The 22904-nt window shown below is 34.2% G+C and overlaps 1 protein-coding gene across 1 annotated transcript in view; it reads left to right on the forward strand.

The window, feature by feature from the left end:
- LOC141552713 (cadherin-13-like) overlaps nucleotides 1-22904 on the forward strand; it is a 313423-nt gene that overhangs the window by 251191 nt on the left and 39328 nt on the right. The window contains exon 6 of the mRNA XM_074284738.1: nucleotides 20733-20875. Within this exon, the coding sequence (XP_074140839.1) occupies nucleotides 20733-20875 (143 nt within the window). The remainder of the gene's footprint in view (nucleotides 1-20732; nucleotides 20876-22904) is intronic.

Raw genomic sequence — 22904 nt, forward strand, 5'->3', positions numbered from 1 at the left:
TTAAATGTGTTACAGTATAACCTAGATACAATATACATGTGTAAATCCAATTTTCTTGTTGCACATTAAGAATTGTATTCTGAAGGTATAAGTAATCTGGATAGAAAAACAGTAGTGCAAACAGTTTACACTCAATTCCCAGTGTTCCTTCTCTGAGTGTAGCTGTTTCTGTCCATCATTGACCAACTGGAAGTGAGTTGGATCTTCTCTATGTTGGAGATATCCACTTCCATCAGAATACATCTTCATACAGTATTGTTGTTGAAGGTGGTTCTTCTGGCTCTGCTCATTTCACTCAGCAACAGTTCATGTAAATCTCTCCAAACCTCTCGGTATTCCTCCTGCTGGTCATTTCAAAACAATAATATTCCATAACATTCATATACCATAATTTACCCAACCATTCTCCAATTAATGGACATCCATTCATTTTCCAGTTTCTAGCCACTACAGAAAGGGCTGCCATAAACATTTTGGCACATACAGGTCCCTTTCCCTTCTTTAATATCTCTTTGGGATATAAGCCCACTAGTAACACTGCTAGATCAAAGGGTATGCACAGTTTGATAACTTTTTGGGCATAATTCCAGATTGCTCTCCAGAATGTGTAATCTTCTGTTCTCTCCAGAGACTGCCGATTGCTCTCTGGGAGGAGATCTGCTGCCTGAACTCAATCTCTGGGCCAGATTCTTCTTCCTGTAGAGAGCTGCCAACTCTGACCTGGAGTAGAGACTTCTCCCCCTTGCTCAGTGTTGCTTCTTTTATCCTCCCAGAGAATGGACATGGAAAAACTCAGGGGCTTCTGGGAAAAAATACTTCAGGCAATGAACTTGCTCCTCCTAAGCAAGCAAGCTCCTCCCCAGAAGTTCAAAGGGGTAAAACTCCCCCCAAAGGCCGGAACTAGAGAGTTGTTAAGTACTGACTTAGCACCTAGTAAGAACCTAATATCTCATTATCTCATTAGCACTTAGTAAGAACCTAACATCTCCCCCTTTCTTTTGATTTAAAACATAGGGTGGTCATAACCTTGAAACATAAATCCATCAATATGGGAGGCATTACACATAATTACATGGATTTCATAAACACATAGTAACATAGTAAAATAGTAACAAAATACATGCTAGAAGTATGTAACAAATAACATGATCAAATAATCATAAATTGAGAATTTATAAATGTCCATAAGTCTATTGTCCATTAGTCTCATCTTGTGTTAGGAAATCCAATGATTCCTGCTGGTTTTAAAGTTCTTTAATAGTCTTCTTATTATCCATGCTCTTTCAGTGTCAGATGTTTCTTAGATTTTCTCCTTTGTTTTGAGGTCTTTCTCTTTTTCTGTCTCTCTCCAGGTGCATTCATCTGTCTCAGTATTCAGAATCAGTTTAGAAACATTTTTCACAGTACAGTAAACCAGAGAAGTATACTATTCTTTCTTCTTCCCACAAAAGGAATTTGTAAGGGAAGGGAATATCTGTAAGGGAAGAGAAAACTCCAAGAGGATGATATTCTTCTAAACTAATTATGAAATTATGAGTATATGGCTCTGTTGACCACTCTATAGTCTTATTCTTATTCTCTGTCTGTCTGTCTGTCTTTCCCCCCTCCTTCTCTCACTATAGCAAACTTATTAGAGCCTTCTATGCTTCTCCATGTAGATTCCTCTTATGAATAAACTGGATAATTCACCATAGCAGTTTGTCTGATAGAGAAATACTTCCTCCTGACTGGGAATTATTGAGAGATATGGATGGAATTTTTTCTTTCATATAATTTCCCCCCTTAGATATTAGGGAAAATAGAACCCCAATTATACTTTTTCTCTTTAGTCCAAGTGAGCAGAATAAGAGTCAACAATTGAAAAATGTAGATAATGTACATAACATCAATATCATCAGGATTTGAATAGAAATACTAATAGTATTCTAAACCTATGTAGTTTGAGGTTTACAAAATATGTAACTTTTGTGATCTCACTTGGTCTTCACAACAACCCTGTGGATTTGGTGCTATTATTATCCTCATTTTACAGATAGTGAAAGTGAGGCTGAGATAGGTTTAAGTTTCTTGCTCCAGATCATACTTAAACTAAGTATCTGAGGAAGAATTTGAACTCAGGTTTTCCTGTTTTAGATCTAGCAATCTATTCACTAAATCGCTTAGCTTTTTGGCTATTATTCAAGATCAAGCGCAGAACCTCAATTAGAAGCAGACCTGTTTGCTATGGCTAATGCAAGACTACAGCTCTGATTAAGCTCCCTAATCTTTTCTATAAAGCCCTTCATGTTAATGCTATTTCACTAAGACCCAGATATCTACTCCAGTATTCCAATGTCCAATGGTCTGTCAAATATTCCTCAGAATCCATGCCACTGATAGAAACCATTGCAATTTAAATTTGATTTTTCTCCTGTAATATGCAAAGTTCACTTTATAGATAAATGGCCTTGAAGTCCCAGTGTAATAAGAAAGAATCATTTTTAGTTCTGAGAGTTCCAAACGCATCCTATACTCTGATTTTTTTGTACGAAAAGGTTTACAAAAGAGACAATTTAGAAAATGTCAAAAATTTAAATAAGCTACAGGGACCAAGTGGTAAAAAGACTGATTTTATGATAATGTTTATCAGCACAGGAGCAAAAGGGCAGCCTTATATATAGGCTGTTCTCTTTTCGCTGGAGAAGGTGTGGGGGAAGGAAGAGATTATATCTACTGCTAGATTCTTTCTTCTATGTGGATGTGAGTTAAGAGTCAGGAACATTCTCTTCCTAGATGAATGAAAGCCTTAGTCATTTCATCAATCCACACTGTCCTCTCTAAGTAGATAGAAAGAAGATATAACAAATCTATGTTTACCATATTTCTTCTCCTCACCTGGATTCTCAGGGGGAACACCCATAACTTGGAAAATAAGTACTATATGGGTCCCCAAAGGGGAAACATGCACATATGTACATGGTTAATTATGTGCTTATGTATCTAGAGATACATGTATGTTTTATGGATGGATATGAATGCATATTTGTATATGTGTATATGTACATATATATACACATATATACATACATACATATGTATATATATATATATACATATGTATATATGTCAGGTTATGAAATGTCACCTTTCATAGAGCATAAAGATGATAAAATAGTGTATTAATGAGCCTAAGAAGCCCAATTTCTACCAATTTATATTGTTATCCAAATACCTAGATTTATCAAGGATCCAGATTTATTTTTTTTTTGCCTCTGATATTATTGCACCAAAATTGAAGCAACATTGAGCCACAAAATAATGAGAAAGGAAGAGAGATACTGAGAGATAAAGAGATGTTTTAATGAGGGATATAAGAATTAAAAGTATAAGAGAATTCTTAGTTCAGAAGTAAGTATATTTTTTGAGTATAAATTTACAAACAAAGTACATAATCATTAGGACAATCCTTATTTAAACAACATACATAATTATCAATGCTGACTTCTATATAATAAGAATATAACCCTCAATTATAATCCTAGCAATACAAAGCATATGATTATTCCTGTAAAGTGAATTAATTTGAATTACCCCGGTTAGGTTCAGATGGGTATTTCTGGGCATGCATTTTTATAAACCTTTTTAGGACAGGAAAGGGGAGGAGAGAGGTACAAAGACAGGCCTGTATTACTCAACTAAACTCTAGTTAATGACTTTAGATAATAAACAAAATCAAGAGGTTGACTTAGAATTCTCCTAGACAACCAGAAGAAAAGGGAAGAAAAATAAGATTAGGAACATTGTTTCGTTTACAGATATGAGGCAACTGAGAAATTAAAGGAGCAGATCATCCTCATTCCCTCTCTCAGGCAAGTGATAGAAGAAGCAATTATCTCTTATTCCTTTTGTAACCCACTGGCAAGAGATCTACAGGAAAAAAAAATGTCAATGGAAACAACTCCAGAAGATCTTTCTTTACTTCTAGTTAAAGCTCCATGATTCAATCATATATCTTTTCTGCTCTGCCTTTCATATTGGAAATTTACAAACAATGGAGTCATTCTAAATTTTCACACTGGAAGTTCTTGTGAAGGGTCATTTAGAAGGAAAAAAATAGATTCCCCAGTAAATAAATACCATCCATCCCTTTCCTTCGAGCTTTCAGTATTAATTCAAGAAAGTCCTACTTTGTCAATGAAAGGAAGTCATTCCCTCAATTCATGATTCATTCTAGAGCATTCCTATACTGACAGAGAGCAATAGATAGCATCACCTGTTAATTATGGTATTGTATGAGGCTGGAACAGTACACTCTCATTTCTAGTAGGATAATTGTGCATATAAAGTCTTTGTTTTTAGTAAAAAGGCGAAGAAAAAGAAACACTTATCTCTAATCAGTTTATACCTAGGTTTCCACAAAAGGGGGATTATATATCCCCTGAGGTTTGTTTTTTTTTTTCCTTGTTCTTCACACAACCAGAGAAATTTAGAGTTGGAAAAAAAACCACAACAAAAATTTAGTGCAATGTAAATGTGTTAACTCTTATCAGCCCTCAGTCTTCTCTTCTTCAGGGTAAATATGCCCCAAATTTTCTGTCAGAATTTTTATTTAGGCTCTTTAGCTTAATCCCTCCTCCCTTGTTTTTAAAGGCTTTTACCCTATTTACTGCTTCCAGGAATTAATGCTTAACTGAACCAAAAGTAGTTATTTTGCCACATAGGGTAAACAGCATGCTATCTTCAAATCAATGTTTTGAGATAGAAATCTGTTTAGCAAGGGAAGCAGAAAATTTGAAGGGCAGAAAAAGGCTCTTTGTAAGAACAGGTAAAAAAAAAATCTAGTACATCTGTTGCCAAAGTCCCTAGAACAATATAATCCCCAGAACTGTCTATTGAGGAAAAGCTTGAAGATGGGTTTGAGGGCAGAGGTATTTACCTGGGGTGTAGATACATGCTTTGATATCACAAGTAAAGAAGATATAATTATTGCTAACTACTGCTATGTGAATTTGTTTCTTTAGTAGTAAATAAGTGACACTAGTGCCATCTAAATAAGGCCCTAGAGATTGATCAAATGGTTAGGACTATAGCTATATTGAGATACACACACACACACACAAATGGAGAGAAGAAAACTTATGTAGAACACACACACACACACACACACACACAATCTCTAGAGTTAAAATTCTACATCTATGTGATCAACAAGTCACAAAGTGTTTGTTTTTTTTTAATCTGTTTTCTAACATATAAAATAAGGTCACTGGATAATATTGCCTCTGAGGCCCTTTCCAACTTTAAATCTATGATTTTATAATCCCATATGCTGGACTACAAAGAACAGAAGAAGTACTATGATAGAATCTCCCTCCAATGTAGGAATCCATGGACACAAGATGATAGTAATCAAAACAAAGAGTGTTGCTTGTGTCATGTTTCAAAACATATATATATAATATATAATTCAATTTTCCTTTCTGTTCCAAATTATTCCTTAGAACATAATAAGGCACTAGTGAGATAGCCCAATAAAAATTATCACTAACTTAAATATGTTTCAAAATTTAAAATTAGCCTAGGGTTAATTGCAAACTTGTGTTATATTAAGCCAACAATGAAATACCACTTTTGGCTGACTTTTGCCTCTACATTTGTTCCAGAAATTTAAAGCAAAGGAAACAGTGAATTCCCACAGAAATGAACCAATTAACAACATTATTGTTTTAGCAGCTCATTTTCATGGGCAATAAAATTTCTCTTCTTTTTTCCCCCTTCTAAACCAGTTAAATTATGACTAAAACTGAAAGTTCTTGTAAGGATCTTTTACAATCTGGAGTGGGACAAATGCATGAATGAATAAAAAATATTCAGTAAGCAAATAGTGTCAAATATTGAACTGAATTCTATGTGTACAAATACAAAAAAAAAAAAGTTAAGATAGTCTCTCCTCACTAAGCTTATATTCTAAGGGGGAAGGCACAAAACACATTGGAGAATGAGGGTATTTTGAAATTAAAGATTTCACAGCTCCTACTAACCACCTATAAAATCTCAGGTCTAAAATGTGCATTAGAATGGACCAAATTTAATTCTCTCCCTCTTTGTATATGAAGAAACTGAGCCCCAGAAAGTAGAGAAGTAATCATCAAGATCACAGAGCCATTAAGTGAATTATCTTTCTTTTTGTCATGAAATAATGATGTGTTGTTAAAATATTTAAGAACATGTTTCATAATGTAGAACATAAGAGTATCAGGAAATTGTCATATCCATAGGCCTGTGAATGGTCTGGAAATAGAAATAGAGTAAGAATAAAGAGAGGTTGCTTACTGAAGCAGCACTTAGCAGGCTCACATATCTCAATCAGGGGATATTCAGAGACAATGTGTGAATATCAGTAATAATAGTGAAATAGCAGGGATTATTAAAAAAAAAGACCTGGAAAATATATTGGAAGAATGGGCTTTTGGTCAGACAATTTGAATTGTGCTTAGCATTTCTTTAGCACTATCTTATCTACTTCTCTTGGGAAGGTAATTCTCTATCTGCTTTTTGCAGTTCAACTGGGCATGCATTCTTTGTGTGTGTGTATCTGTCTGCACATGTGTGTACATATGCAATAGAGAAAAAGGAGGGAGGGAAGAGGAGAAGAGAGGAGGAAAGAGAAGAAAAGACAGGAGGGAAGGGGAGAGAAAGAGAAGGGAGGAAAGTATAGAGGAAGGAAGAGAGGAAAAGGGAAAGGGAGAGGAAGATAAAGGAGAACATATTTTTTCCTTACATTGGAGCAGGACTTGTTAGTATGTTCAAATTACATGTAAAATTATAGAATGTCATGGATCAAGTTACTTATTTTACAGTTAAGGAAATTAAGATCCAGCTTCAGAAAATAAAGTGCTCTAGATCATACAGGTAATAAAAAATAAAACCAAATCCAATCTAGATACTGTGGTTCCTTACTCAGGATTTTCCCTCTTTCCTTTCAATTCATGCTAGGAGTTACAGAGCCTGCTTTTATATAGCAAAGGTGGAAACTGAATATCAGTTCCAAAAGAAGGTACTATTGTCCTTGAAAGGTTATGTTCACATGCATCAAGTATTTAATGATGACTTTGTAGCCCCATTAAACTAGAGTTGGTAATACTAAAGCTCACATACTTACTAGCTATGTGATCCTGGGCAAATTATTTAACCCTGTTTGCTTTGGTTCTTCATCTATAAAATAAGTTGGATAAGGAAATGACAAAATACTTCCGTATTTTTGCCATGAAAATCCCCAGAATAGTCACAAAAAACTGAAACGACTGAAAACAATTAAACAACCATAGCAGTGCTAAGAATAAGCTGAGTCTAGTAAAGGAAGTTAAGAATAAGATTTTTTTTTTAAACTCTTGGAGACAAGCCCTTTGCTTGGTGAGGATGGGATAATTGACAACTAAAAGACTGTAGAGTTGGCAATTATTATTTTTTCCTGCTTTTCCACCAAAGAAAATGACCTCTTGTGATAGAAATATTTCTTAGGGTCCTGCTATGTGAGTTGACCTAGTTTTTACCAAAGTCCTGCCGCATGCAGGTTAGGCTAATTCTTCTCCTTTAGAAGTGTTGAAGCTCTCCTTGGTTGAGAAGATTAACTCAGGAACTGGCTCAGATCATTGATACAGCTTTCTTTTTGTCTTAATATAAAAAGGGCATGAATAGATCCAACTTACTTTGTGAAGTATCTTAGAATAAGGCAGGTGTAGAAAATAAACTGTCTTTTGTTAACTATGTCATGACTTACAAAAGTCTCAATTCTTTCCAGCAATAAACTTTAAGAAATGATATTCAATTTACATCCAATATAAGTAAGGGAGTTCTCAACTATGATTGCTAAATCTCAGTTATCTGCCCTAGATTAGTATTATTTTAGAGTTATTTAGGAAGGGGTAGATGAGATTGATGAGTCACAATCAGTGATATTAAAAATATCATAGAAATGGGTAAGGAATCACAAGATTGGAGAAGGACAAAACATTTACCAATATAAAAAAGAAATAACAGTCTGAAAACTTTAGATCTCCATTCTCAGAAAAATTTTAGAATGTATTAAAAAGATAATTGAAAACTATCAAAGAAAAGAAGTGGTTATCACAGATAACATGACTTCATCAAAACCAAGTCTTTCCAGATTAATTCTACTAATTCTGATTTTGGACAGATATGCTAAAGCAATCCTAAACAGCTAAAGTAGTTGATGAATGAAATGCTGGGAGTAAAATTTAGCTAGATTTTCAGGAAAGAGAAGTGGGGGAGAGGAGGAGAGAAAGGGATAAAGAGATTGCTTTCTATTTTTCTGACAAAAAAATAGGAGAATTATATGACAATCAAACAACTGAACAATTGACTAAAAAGAATAGTTGAAATGCTAATGGTTCAACATAACAGGAGTTCTCTAGAGTAGTACCTCAAGACTGTAAATTTGAATTGAATGGGCAGCTTACAATGTGGAAGTGGATAAAGTTGAACCAAATAAGAGGAAATTAAGTAGATATAAATCTTAAATAAAAGAAATCAAACACAAATCAGCTTCATTAGTGTAAAAATAGCTATATATCTGTTGTTCTAAAAAAAAAAAAAGATGTGAATGCTTTAGAAGAGTTGAAAATGTTTGTAAAATGATAAAGTTGCCACAAAATAGAAATTCAGTTTGTAGACTGAATTGAGAATGAAATACTCACTGATAACAAAGAAATGATAGGGCCATTTACACTTTACCCTGATCAGATCTTACTTGGAGACTTGTGTTGAGTTCTTAAGCATGATGGTTAAAAAAGGAATCATATTAAATAGGATAGTGTCCTATTTAAGAGAAACTAAGATAATAAACTGTCCTCCATGTCCATGAGAATCTTTTGAAATAACTGATGATGTATAGTGCAATGAGAAGACTTAGATGGTCATATCTTCAAGAGACCTGGCGGAAACATAAAACATTATTTTTGGCCTCAGAGAGCAAAATCAAAAGCAAGAAATGGAATAACTAAGTTTTTGTTGTTGTTGTTGTTGTTGTTGTTTTGTTTTTTTATGTTAAAGGAAAAACAAACAAACAAACAAAACTTTTCCCTTAATTAAAAATATCTCTAAGTGGATTGAATGGACTCAAGAAGTTGGGAGTTTCCTTTATTTGCATATATTCAAGCCAGAGGGTGCACAACCACTTGTTGAGTATATTATGATGAATATTCTTTGTGCATATCAGATGGATAAAATAACCACTGAGATTACTTAAAATGCTCAGATTGTATGTATCAGATTGTATAGTGCTGTGATAATCTAGTCACTCCAGTGTATTTCTTGATAATCTTTGGTTATAGAGCACTTTAAATTATCTTATCCACTAAAATGTTTATGGGACTCTGGTTATCATAATATTTCAGAAGGTCCTTTTTTTTTTTTTTTTTTTTTTTTTTTTTTTTTTTTTTAAATAAAAATGTTTATTTAAAAAAAGAATAAATGTGGAATTCCCTCCAAAAAATCTTTCCTCTTGCATAGTTATCGAAACTGGAGTGTTCGCACTTTGTCATCTCTCTATTTTTTTTTTTTTTTTTAATTTTTATTTTATTTTATATTTATAACATTTTTTGACAGTACATATGCATGGGTAATTTTTTACAACATTATCCCTTGCACTTACTTCTATTCAGATTTTTTCCCTTCCTCCCCCAAACCCCTCCCCCAGATGACAAGCAGTCTTATATATGTTAAATATATTACAGTATAATTTAGATACAATATATGTGTGTAGAACCGAATTTTTTGTTGCACAGGAAGAATTGGATTCAGAAGGTAAAAATAACAGTTTACATTCATTTCCCATTGTTCCTTTTCTGGATGTAGCTGGTTCTTTCCATCATTAATCAATTGGAATTGGATTAGCTCTTCTCTATGTTGAAGAAATCCACTTCCATCAGCATACATCCTCGTACAGTATCATTGTTGAAGTGTATAATGATCTTCTGGTTCTGCTCGTTTCACTCAGCATCAGTTGATGTAAGTCTCTCCAAGCCTCTCTATATTTCTCCTGTTGGTCATTTCTTATAGAACAATAATATTCCATAACATTCATATACCATAGTTTACCCAACCATTCTCCAATTGATGGACATCCATTCATCTTCCAGCTTCTAGCCACTATGAAAAGGGCTGCCACAAACATTTTGGCACATACAGGACCCTTTCCCTTCTCTAGTAGTTCCTTGGGGTATAAGCCCAGTAGTAGTATGGCTGGGTCAAAGGGTATGCACATTTTGATAACTTTTTGGGCATAATTCCAGATTGCTCTCCAGAATGGTTGGATTCTTTCACAACTCCACCAACAATGCATCAGTGTCCCAGTTTTCCCACAGCCCCTCCAACATTCATCGTTATTTGTTCCTGTCATCTTAGCCAATCTGACAGGTGTGTAATGATACCTCAGAGTTGTCTTAATTTGCATTTCTCTGATCAATAGTGATTTGGAACACTCTTTCATATGAGTGGAAATAGTTTTAATTTCATCATCTGAAAATTGTCTGTTCATATCCTTTGACCATTTATCAATTGGAGAATGGCTTGATTTCTTATAGATTAAAGTCAATTCTCTGTATATTTTGGAGATGAGGCCTTTATCAGAACCTTTAACTGTAAAAATTTTTTCCCAATTTGTTACTTCCCTTCTAATCTTGTTTGCATTAGTTTTGTTTGTGCAGAAACTCTTTAATTTGGTGTAATCAAAATGTTCTATTTTGTGATCAATAATGGTCTCTAGTTCTCCCTTGGACACAAACTCCTTCCTCCTCCACAAGTCTGAGAGGTAAACCATCCCATGTTCCTCCAATTTATTTATGATTTCGTTCTTTATGCCTAAATCTTGGACCCATTTTGATCTAATCTTAGTATGTGGTGTTAAATGTGGGTCCATGCCTAGTTTCTGCCATACTAATTTCCAGTTTTCCCAGCAGTTTTTGTCAAATAATGAATTCTTATCCCAAAATTTGGGATCTTTGGGTTTGTCAAAGATTAGATTGCTATTTTTATTCACTATCTTGTCCTGTGAACCTAACCTATGCCACTGATCAACTAGTCTATTTCTTAGCCAATACCAAATGGTTTTGGTGACTGTTGCTTTATAATATAGCTTTAAATCAGGTACACTTAGACCACCTTCCTCTGACTTTTTTTTCATTAGTTCCCTTGCAATTCTCGACCTTTTATTCTTCCATATGAATTTTGTTGTTATTTTTTCTAGGTCATTAAAATAGTTTCTTGGGAGTCTGATTGGTATAGCACTAAATAAATAGATTAGTTTGGGGAGTATTGTCATCTTTATTATATTCGCTCGGCCTATCCAAGAACATTGAATGTCTTTCCAATTATTTAAATCTGACTTTATTTTTGTGGCAAGTGTTTTGTAATTTTGCTCATATAATTCCTGACTCTCCTTTGGTAGATATATTCCCAAATATTTGATACTATCGACTGTTATTTTGAATGGAATTTCTCTTTGTATCTCTTGCTGTTGGATTGTGTTGGTAATGTATAAAAATCCTGAGGATTTATGTGGATTTATTTTGTATCCTGCGACTTTGCTAAAATTCTGAATTATTTCTAATAGCTTTTTAGCAGAGTCTTTGGGGTTCTCTAAGTATACCATCATGTCATCTGCGAAAAGCGACAATTTGATTTCTTCATTTCCTACTCTAATTCCTTGGATCTCTTTCTCGGCTCTTATTGCCAAGGCTAGAGTTTCTAGTACTATATTGAATAGTAATGGTGATAGTGGGCAACCTTGTTTCACTCCTGATCTAACAGGGAAAGGTTCTAGTTTATCACCATTACATATGATGTTTACTGAAGGTTTTAAATATATGCTCCTTATTATTTTAAGGAATAGTCCATTTATTCCTATACTCTCAAGCGTTTTTAGTAGGAATGGATGTTGGATTTTATCAAATGCCTTTTCTGCATCTATTGAGATGATCATATGGTTTTTATTAATTTGATTATTAATATGGTCAATTATACTAATAGTTTTCCTAATATTAAACCAGCCCTGCATTCCTGGTATGAATCCCACTTGGTCATAGTGTATTATTCTGGGGATGATTTTCTGAAGTCTATTTGCTAATATCTTATTTAAGATTTTAGCATCAATATTCATTAAGGAAATTGGTCTATAGTTTTCTTTCTCAGTTTTCGATCTACCTGGTTTAAGTATCAGTACCATGTCTGTGTCATAGAAGGAATTTGGTAGGACTCCTTCAATCCCTATTTTTTCAAATAGTTTACATAGCATTGGAGTTAGTTGTTCTTTAAATGTTTGGTAGAATTCACCTGTAAATCCATCTGGTCCTGGGGACTTTTTCTTAGGAAGTTGGTTAATAGCTTGGTCTATTTCTTTTTCTGAGATGGGACTATTTAGACTACTTACTTCTTCCTCTGTTAATCTGGGCAAGCTATATTTTTGAAGGTATTCTTCCATTTCATTTAAGTTATCAAATTTATCGGCATAAAGTTGAGCAAAGTAGCTCCTAACTATTGTTCTAATTTCCTCTTCATTAGTGGTGAGTTCACCCTTTTCATTTTCAAGACTATCAATTTGCTTTTTCTCTTTCCTTTTTTTAATCAGGTTTACTAAGGGTTTGTCTATTTTGTTGGTTTTTTCATAAAACCAACTCTTAGTTTTATTAATTAATTCAATAGTTTTTTTACTTTCAATTTTATTAATCTCACCTTTTATTTTTTGAATTTCAAGTTTTGTGTTTGTCTGGGGGTTTTTAATTTGTTCCTTTTCTAGCAATTTTAGTTGTAAACCCAATTTGTTGGCCCTCTCTTTCTCTATTTTATGCAAGTAGGCCTGTAGAGATATAAAACTTCCCCTAATTACTGCTTTGGCTGTATCCCACACATTTTGGTATGATGTCTCATTATTGTCATTTTCTTGGGTGAAGTTATTAATTATGTCTATGATTTGCTGTTTTACCCAATCATTCTTTAGTATAAGATTATTTAGTTTCCAATTATTTTTTGGTCTATTTTCCCCTGTCTTTTTATTAAATGTTATTTTGATTGCATTATGGTCTGAAAAGGATGCATTTACTATTTCTGCCTTACTGCATTTGATTTTGAGGTTTTTATGCCCTAGTATATGATCAATTTTTGTATAGGTTCCATGAACTGCTGAGAAGAAAGTATATTCCTTTCTGTCTCCATTTAACTTTCGCCAAAGATCTATCATATCAAACTTTTCTAGTATTCTATTTACCTCTTTGACTTCTTTCTTATTTATTTTGTGGTTTGATTTATCTAATTCTGATAGTGCAAGGTTGAGATCTCCTGCTATTATAGTTTTGCTATCTATTTCCTCTTGCAGCTCTCTTAATTTCTCTTTTAAGAATTTAGATGCTGCACCACTTGGTGCATACATGTTTAATATTGATAGGGCTTCACTATTGATGCTTCCCTTTAGCAGGATATAATGCCCTTCCTTATCTCTTTTAATTAGATCAATTTTTGTTTTTGCTTGATCTGAGATGAGGATGGCTACTCCTGCTTTTTTGGTTTTGCCTGAAGCATAATAGATTCTGCTCCACCCTTTTACTTTTAGTTTGAATGTCTCATCCTGTTTCAGGTGTGTTTCCTGTAAACAACATATAGTAGGATTCTGACTTTTAATCCAGTCTGCTAACTGCTTCCTCTTTATGAGGCAGTTTGCCCCATTCACATTTATGGTTAGAAGGACTAATTCTATATTGCTTGCCATCCTATTAACCCCTGCTTATGCTTTTCCCCTTTCCTTCCCTTTTACCCTCCTATCCAGTATTAAACTGGTAAACACCACTTGCTTTTCACAGCCCTCCCTTTTTAGGATCCCTCCCCCACCTTAAAGATCCTCCCCTTATTTTATCCCTTTTCCTCGAAATTACTGTATTCCCTTCCCCTTAGCTTACTCCTTCCCTTTCACTTTTCAATGAAGTGGAAGAAGTTTCACCATAAATCGAATATGTCTATTGATACACGCTATGTTCATCTCCCTCCTTTCTTTCTCTCAGATATAATAGGTTACCTTTGCCTCTTCATGAGATGTAGTACCACCACTTTATACTTTTTTATGATATAATCTCCTTTCCACCTCTAGTTTCTAAGACAAATTGTACATATGTTCTTTACATATTTTTTTGACAGAAGTATAGTTCTCAAGATTCTTTTTACCTTTTTTAGAAGTCTCTTGAGTTCTGTATTTGAAGATTAAACCTTTTATGTAGGTCTGGTTTTTTCATCAAAAATAGATGGAATTCATTTATTTCGTTAAATGTCCATCTTCTTCCCTGGAAAATGATGCTCATTCTTGCTGGGTAAGTCACTCTTGGCTGCATACCAAGTTCCTTAGCCTTTTGGAATATCATGTTCCAGGCCCTGCGTTCTTTTAATGTGGACGCTGCTAGATCCTGTGTTATCCTTATTGTGGATCCTCCATATCTGAATTGTTTTTTTCTAGCAGCTTCCAATATCTTTTCCTTTGTCTGATGGTTCTTGAACTTGGCCACTATATTTCTTGGCGTTTTGATTTTAGGGTCCCTTTCAGTAGGTGATCGATGAATTTTCTCAATGTCTATTTTACCCTCTGTTTCCAAAACGTCTGGGCAGTTCTCTTTGATAATTTCCTCGAAAATGGTGTCCAAGCTCTTTTTTTCCTCCCATTTTTCAGGGAGTCCGATTATTCTCAAATTGTCTCTCCTGGATCTGTTTTCCAGGTCTGTTGTCTTTCTGGTAAGGTACTTGACAGTCTTTTCAATTGTCTCATTTCTCTGGTTTTGCTTGACTCCCTCTTGGTTTCTCCTTGAGTCATTCATTTCTACTTGTTCCAGTCTAATTTTCAATGATGTATTTTCTTCACTCACTTTTTTAATATCTTTTTGTAATTGTCCAATTGAGTTTTTATCTTCTATGGAATTTTTTTCCATTGTATTTTTTAGAGAGCTGATTTCTTTTTCCAGCTCTCTAATCCTGTTTTCCTTGGAGTTGTTTACCTTTTCCAGCTCACTAATCTTGTTTCTCAATGATTTGATTTCTTTATCCACTCTGTCTTTGAATGCATGGGATGACTTCTCCAGGCTCTCTTGCCAAGCTTCCCTTTCCTTTTCCCATTTCTCCTCCAGCTCTCTTGTGAGAGCCTTTTTGATTTCCTCTATGAGGTTCTTTTGTATTGAGGAGCAGCTTATATCCCTCCCAGGGGATACATCTGGGGACAGTCTGTTCCTAGTCTCCTCAGCATTTGAAGTCTGCTCCCTCTCCACACAGAAGCTGTCAATGGTTAGAGCCCTTTTGAATTTTTTGTTCATTTTGTCAGAGTAGGAATCAAAGAAAACAAACTGACAAGAGAACCAATTGGTCTGTTTTGCGGGGGATAGGGCTGGATGGTATTAATGGGCTTCCTCTACAGACTGGGGGTAGGGCAGCAGAGAGCCACTAACAGAACAGCAATGACTGTACTGAGTCTGCGCTCTGAGGCTCCGAGAACGCACCGAGTCAGTCCAGGTGGGGGTTGGGGGTGGCCGGGCTCTGAGAGACACTGGCTTTCTGGGGTTTTAATCTTCACCTCCAGTGTTTACACCCTCTCCACCGCTCCTGGCTTGCTGCCAAGACGGAGCATCCACACTGGGGCAAAAGCCCTTTCACAGAAACTGCAGAGATCACACCCCTCCCCCTCCGGTCTGAGCTGTGTGAGCTGCCTGTCTTGCTCTGGCTGTCTGCCCTCAGTCTGCGCCCAGTCTGATTGACCCTCCCCCGAACAAACACAGACCTTTTCTGGCGACTTTCAAGGATGTCTTCTCTTGGTGATAATTTGTGGATTTCTTTCTGGGTCAAGCATTAAGTCAGAGGCTTGTCATGAAGTAAGTTCTGAGAGAAAACGAGGAGCTCAAGCAGCTGTCTGCCTCCACGCCGCCATCTTGGCCGGAAGTCCCTATTTCAGAAGGTCCTTAACTTATTCAGCTGCCTCCACAACATTAAAAAAGGCTTTTTCATGTGTATTTGGTATATATGCTCCCAAATGAATTAACTTTTTGATATGGCAAACTCCCTCTAATTGTGTATTATCTCACATCTTATATAATATTTGTAAAAGCTCTGTAAGTTAGGCAAAGCAGTTATTTTGTCCTTGTTTTGCACATGTGGAAATGGTGAAATTCAGCATTAGGTTTCAAACTCAAATCTTTTGACTGGCTTGTAGGGAGAGTTTCAGGTGTTGGATGTAGAAGGCTGAAACTCTGAATCAGACAAGAGAGCACTATCTATTTGATGTGAGTCAATGACTCTATTAGTATATATTTGGATGATGCACCATTGGTGCTTGCTGAATGTTTGGTAGTAAGATAATTGTGGATAAGGAGTGGAGGGCAGAAGGAGAGAAGTGAGAGGCACTTGGCAGCAGAAATAGGATAAGAGAGGCTGGAGACTCCGGACTTGAGAATCCAGGATACATCTTTGGCAAGCAGCGTGGCAGCTTGCCTGCCTCCTTCACTTCTCCCCCTAAAAACCCAAGACTTTGATTTATCCTGACTCTGGCTGAACCTGAGGTCCTCCAGGAAGCTAGCCATACTTTATACTTGGACAAGTGATCAAAATTTCTTGCCTATTCTCTGATATTTAGCAGCAATTGCTCTCTGAATAATTTTGTTGTAGGTGTTATCTTCAGGTTAATAAAATTTGAAAGCAAATAGAAAATATAATTCACATATATTCCAGTTGAATTTGTTGAAGAATTAATTATTGCAAAGTATTGGATATGTTTGGCTAGATTTCAAATAATTGCAACATAGGAAATACAAATACTGCCAAGATCGTGATTTGTGTGGGATCCAGCTGAGATCCTCCAGGTTTGGATACTCTCCTTCTTTCCAACCTACTCTACATTTATATAAGCAACATAATTCATATGAAGGTAGAAATTAAATTTATATTTTTTCTATTAGTCCTTATCAGTAAAGCTACTGAAATATTCTTCAAAATGTATAAGTACTAATTATTGAGGGGAGCGTATGTCTAGTCTGAAAATTTTTTTCTCTTTTTCTGCTTGGGTAAATTCAGAGTAGAAACACAGGACACTCAGTAGCCTTAGATGTATAATCTATCATAAGGAAATAAACCAAAATGGGTGATTTTATAGTTAACTATAGGATGACATATATTCTATACCATTTGGAAGTGGTGGTTATCTAGGGATGGATGGTCTTTTCAGGTCAGATCCTAATAAAGATCTTGGAAGTAATCTTCCCCAAAGCTCTTATCTTAGAGCCTTGGGGTAGAGAAATATAAAGCATCTTGCAGAAGTTAGAAGAGGAAGAAATCTTGAATTTAGGAATGGAAATTTAGAAAGCTACAAGTAGCTATTCTTCAAATAAAATTATTAACTCAACATGCAATCAAAAAGGATTGCAATTAAACATACTTAATACAAACATTACTTATACTCAAGAAATTAGTATCCCAAATGGAAGTAGCACTCAGAGTTTTGGTATAAAATTATTAATATTAGTAGTAGTAGAAGTAGTAGTAGTATTAGTAGTAGTTGTTGTAGTCATAATTGTAGTCTTCATAATAGTAGCAATATTAGCAATAGTAGTAGTGGTGGTAGTGGTATTTTTCACAGCCAATTCATAGTAAGATGTCTCATAAAGGAACTTAGATCTATATATGGCCTTTTCTACTAAGGCAAAAAGAAAGCTATATTAATGATCTGAACTAATCCCTGAGCTAAGTAAAGTTCAATAATACTATAAGATTATTACTAGGGACAACTAGGTAGCTCAGTGGAAAGAGCACCAGTCCTGAAGTTAGGAGGACCTGAGTTCAAATCTGACCTCAGACATTTAACGCTTCCTAGCTATATGACCCTGGGCAAGTCACTGTACCTATTATTACAACTGCCACCACTCTCACTACTAATTAATAATATTACTACTATCAGGAGCAACAACAACAATTATGACAATGCTTTGATCCATTACTTAACTTCCATTCTACAGGCAGAATTTTTAATATATAAGTAATATCTTAAATCAGTGAAAATATGACACTAAAATGAACAAAGGTCAACCAATACAGTTTTTCAGTTTGGTGTTTTTTTTCCCTACTACAATGCATAACCTATGTTAAAATAAATCTGTGATAAAAAAATGTTTAGCAGTAAGTTATAAATAAGTTGTCTGTTTTTGTTAAGATGTTTTTTATGAAACCCCAAGTTATGAAATTTTAAAGAGTAAATTTTAAATGCAAGCTTATTGTTGGAACTCAAAAGTCATTTTATTATAAAAAGTAGGGCCTCAGTCATCTTCTAGTTCTCTCTTTCCTTCATTGCACAAGCTCAATCATTTGCCCAAACTTTTGGATTCAAACTTAATAACATTTATCTTCCTCCTTCTTTCTATTCTCTCTATTCCAGGTCTTTCTTATCTCATATATGTACTGTTTCAACAGCCACTTAATTGGTTTCTAAGCTGTAAATCTCTTTCCTTCACCAATCCAACCTCCACAGAGTTGAAAAAATCATTATATTCCTGTTACACAGGTCTGTCATTCCTCTGTTCATTCAGCTTCAAGAAATGCTTGTTACTTTTAGAATCAAGAAACTCCTCTTTTGAGCATTTAAAATCATTCATCTTGACTCCACCCTACTTTTTCATTAGTATAAAATATTTTTCTTCAAATACTACATTTCAGACAAACTGGCTTTTTTTGGTCTCCTTCTCCCATTTAATATTTAAACTCTGCTCCCTATGCATTTTTAAATTTGTTTTTACTACATTTATGTCTGAAATTTTCTCTCTTTGGCTCAGCATCTTACAATATCTAGTTTATTTCAAAATTTATATCATGTCATATCCCAAATAATTACTGCCATGATACACTTAACGGTTAGTGACCCTCAGAAAAAAAATAATATAAATAATTATTTGGCATTTATTTTTTTAAGTATTTGTCTTTGAAAACATTTGCTCTTCTGAACAAATATCATCTTATTGAGGTTAAATTTATTGTTACATTTTTTCTCCTTCGTATATAGTATAATAGTAAATAGTACAGTGTCTGACATTATGCTTTAATAGTCACTTAATAGTTGCTTTTGACTTAAATGACTGTAAGATGAGCATTCATCAGTCAAGGAAAATTCATGATAAATCTGGGCCTTTCTCTCTTGACCTGGCTATATGTTCCAAAGTTGTTCTATATATGCAAATATGAATCAAAATTCATTAAAAAGGGAAAAATAATCATATAATAGGTTAAAGTATATTCCTCCTACTGGTATCATAATTACAAATGTGAAAAATGTTGCTTCATATTTAGATTTTAAAATGGGGTGACTTTCTGCTTTCTGAATCTTTAAAAATTTTTCATGAGATTGGCTCTCCATCCTCATATTATTTTCATTGACTTTACGGTCAGAAATATCCCTCTTCTTTTGAGCAAAATGAGACTTTGATGGAAAATCAAGCTTTTTATTTCAAGATCTCATTCTTGTATGTTAATCCAGACTGTCACTTTATTAATGAAGCTTGAGGTGAAGGTGGAGATGCCACAAGTAACAAATGCCAGATTCTGTCACCTTTATTAGACCAATGAGAAGGCATATTTCCCATCTGTCTTGGGATAAATATTTCTAGAATGGAAATATGGAGTAGAAATTCATCTGTAAGGTTATGATGTGCTTGAAACAATATAAAGGAAGAAAATGGTAATAAAGTAGTCAGTCATACTAATACCTTTTCTGTCTACCCAGTATCAGTGACAGTTGCCCCTTCAGTGGAGAAAATAGAAATCATGTGGCTCTACTGAAGTTTCTGTATAACTTGTTATGGTTCTTTCTAAGAACTAAGCCATTCAGTTTTCCTAATAGACCTGATGCATAGTAATATAATGAAATTAAAAGTATTTGCGATAAAAATTTCAAGTATTTTCTTTTTTATTTTCCTTTTTTTCTCTCTTTTTTCTCTCCTTTCTTTTTCTCTACCATCCCAACCCCTGCTCCACAAAAGAATGCAAAAGGTGGTGTGAAAACAAGAAATATTGAGAGCCACAGACAATGATTTAGTTAAGGTTCCCCAATTTGTCTCATATGTGATAGGATGGTATAAAATAAATGTTGCACTGTGAGAAGCATAAGGTAAAAGGATGATGAGACTCTATGCTTTAATCTTCTTGGGATAAATGAGAAGCTTGTTACAATGTCATTGTTATATTTGCTTTTTAGCTTGCTATTTTACTATTCTGAAAAGAAAAAGAAAGATTGATTTGATTACTTATTTGGCATCCAATGGCTTTTAATTTTAGGTTTCAGTTAGTGGTAAAAATTACCTCTACTTGTGATCTGTAAAAGTAACATAAACACAGGCCAGTCAGTAGGTCTATGAAATATATTACTATTAAACCAGAGTACTCTCAAAGGTAACAGTAAGCAAACCATTATTTTAGGCATATATTTCAACCCCACCACTGATATAGATGAATTCGATATGATCTGATAGTTAAGTGAAGTTTGATCAGATTTCATTTTATTTGTTTTTTTTAATTATGAAAGAATTAAGACATAATATCCCTTCAATGAATTCCATGTTGCAAATAATTCCACATTATAATTCTGTTATATCATTTCATATTATAACTATATAGTCCTTTCTATATTCACAGAGCAATTGATTTCTAGAGCTTTAATATGAAATGTCTATTTGTTTTAGGTACTCTGTTTATAAAGACCCAGCAGGATGGCTAAATATTAACCCAATAAATGGGACAATTGATACAGCTGCTGTCTTGGACCGTGAATCTCCGTTTGTCCACAATAATATTTATACTGCACTTTTCTTGGCAATAGATAGTGGTAAGTATTAATTTTAAAAAAAAAAAATTCTTTACTTAGTAATATTTAACATTTAGATTTTCTTTTTCTCTCTAACTTCTGAGAGAAATATGCCATGTATAGATAGAAATTAGACAATGGGTTAAATGTGTTTTTCAAGTCAATGGCCAGTAATCAGCATTTGTCATTTGCCCATTCATTATACTAAACATAGGGTATACAAACACAAAAATAGATATCCTCGCTCTCAAATGTCATCATTGAAGAGTGATTCTTTTTTTTAAATAAAGCTTTTTATTTTCAAAACATATGCATTGATAATTTGACAACATTGACTCTTGCATAGCCTTGTGTTTCAGATTTTCTCCTCCTTCCCCTCACCCCTTCCCCTAGATGGCAAGCAATCCAATATATGTTAAATATGTTAAAATATATGTTAAATCCAATATGTATAAACATATTTATACAATTCTCTTGCTACAATAGAAAAATCAGACCAAAAAAAGAAAGTAAATGAGCAAGAAAACAAAATATAAGCGAACAACAACAAAAGAGTAAGAATATTATATTGTGATCTATCTTCAGTTCCCATAGTTCTCTCTCTGGAAGTAAATGGCTCTCTTTATCACAAGATCTTTGGAACTGACATCAATCATTTCATTGTTGGAAAGAGTCATGTTCATCAGAATTGATCATCATATAATATTGATGTTGCCATGTACAATGATCTCCTGGTTCTACTTTAGTGATGTCATTTTCTGACAGAAATGCAAAATTTGGTGCAAGCCCTTTCTATATTTGTTAGAATTTAGGTTTCAATCAGGATCTTATAATATATGCCATAATATAGTAAAACTGCATAGGAAATATGAATGTTAAAGGATTGAGAATGAGAGAAAGACAGAGACAGACATAGGACACACAGAGTTGAGAGAGAGAGAGAGAGAGAGAGAGAGAGAGAGAGAGAGAGAGAGAGAGAGAGAGAGAGAGAGAGAGAGAGAGAGAAAGAGAGATGAAGAGAAGGGAAAGATGAGATGGAGGAAAAGAGAAAGAAGACAAGATAAGACAACACAACACAAGACAACACAAGACAAAAGTCAAATATAGAATGCATAAAGTCTGTGCCTGGAGAGGAATTCTTGTCAATAAGACCTTAAAGATGATGACAACAATGAAAACAAGATAATTGTGATCTCACTATTCTAAGATACTAGAACTGATTTAGAGTAGTCCAATAGCTTTTACAATTACATACATATCCTAGTCCACAATTCCCTCATCAGAAATTCTCCTATAGAATATAAAATTGCTTGACGGCAGGACATATTTTATTTTTGTCTTTATATCCTGAGTGCCTAGCATAGTGCTTTTACATTTTAGAGATTTAAAAAAATGGATATGTAATTAAAGTCTGTGTTTTCCCAAATTTCCAAATGAAAGATGTCCATTCTTGCTGGGGAAAATGGAAACAAAATTAAAAAAATGAATCGAATCATAGAATTAGAGATGGAAAAGACAAAGACCATGGAGTTAATCACATACACTCAATCCCAAGTATCTTGTACTCTGTCACCAAATCCAGTGTTTTGTTTTACCCTTCTATTGTTTACTCACTATACTGCTGCCTCACTCTGATAATTTAAATCTTCTCTTTACAATCTGTTACTATAACCTAGCTTGCCCCTTGCCTGAGGCTTATTTTATTTCTCCCTACCTCTTGTGTTCCCACGAAAGGAAAACTAAGAGAGATGTGTATAAGTTAAATCCTGCTCCTCCAAACTTTGCTATTTTGTGAAACAATTATGAGCTCCAAGTTAGGAAGTTATATAAATTTATATAGTCATATAAAAGTTATATAAATTTGACTCTTCCCTCTTTTTTGTTACTCTTCAACTAATCATTCAGTTGTAAATTATTTTTATGTCAAGCATTCCTTTGAGTGTTTTGAACTATTGCAATCATTGAGTCCAAAGGAAAATGAGTCTTATCTGAGAACTGTAAAAAACAAAGACTACAAGAAAGAAAAAAGCACAGAGAGTATCCCCAGTCT

This window comes from Sminthopsis crassicaudata, chromosome 2 (genome assembly GCF_048593235.1).
Source record: "Sminthopsis crassicaudata isolate SCR6 chromosome 2, ASM4859323v1, whole genome shotgun sequence".
Classification (NCBI taxonomy): domain Eukaryota; kingdom Metazoa; phylum Chordata; class Mammalia; order Dasyuromorphia; family Dasyuridae; genus Sminthopsis; species Sminthopsis crassicaudata.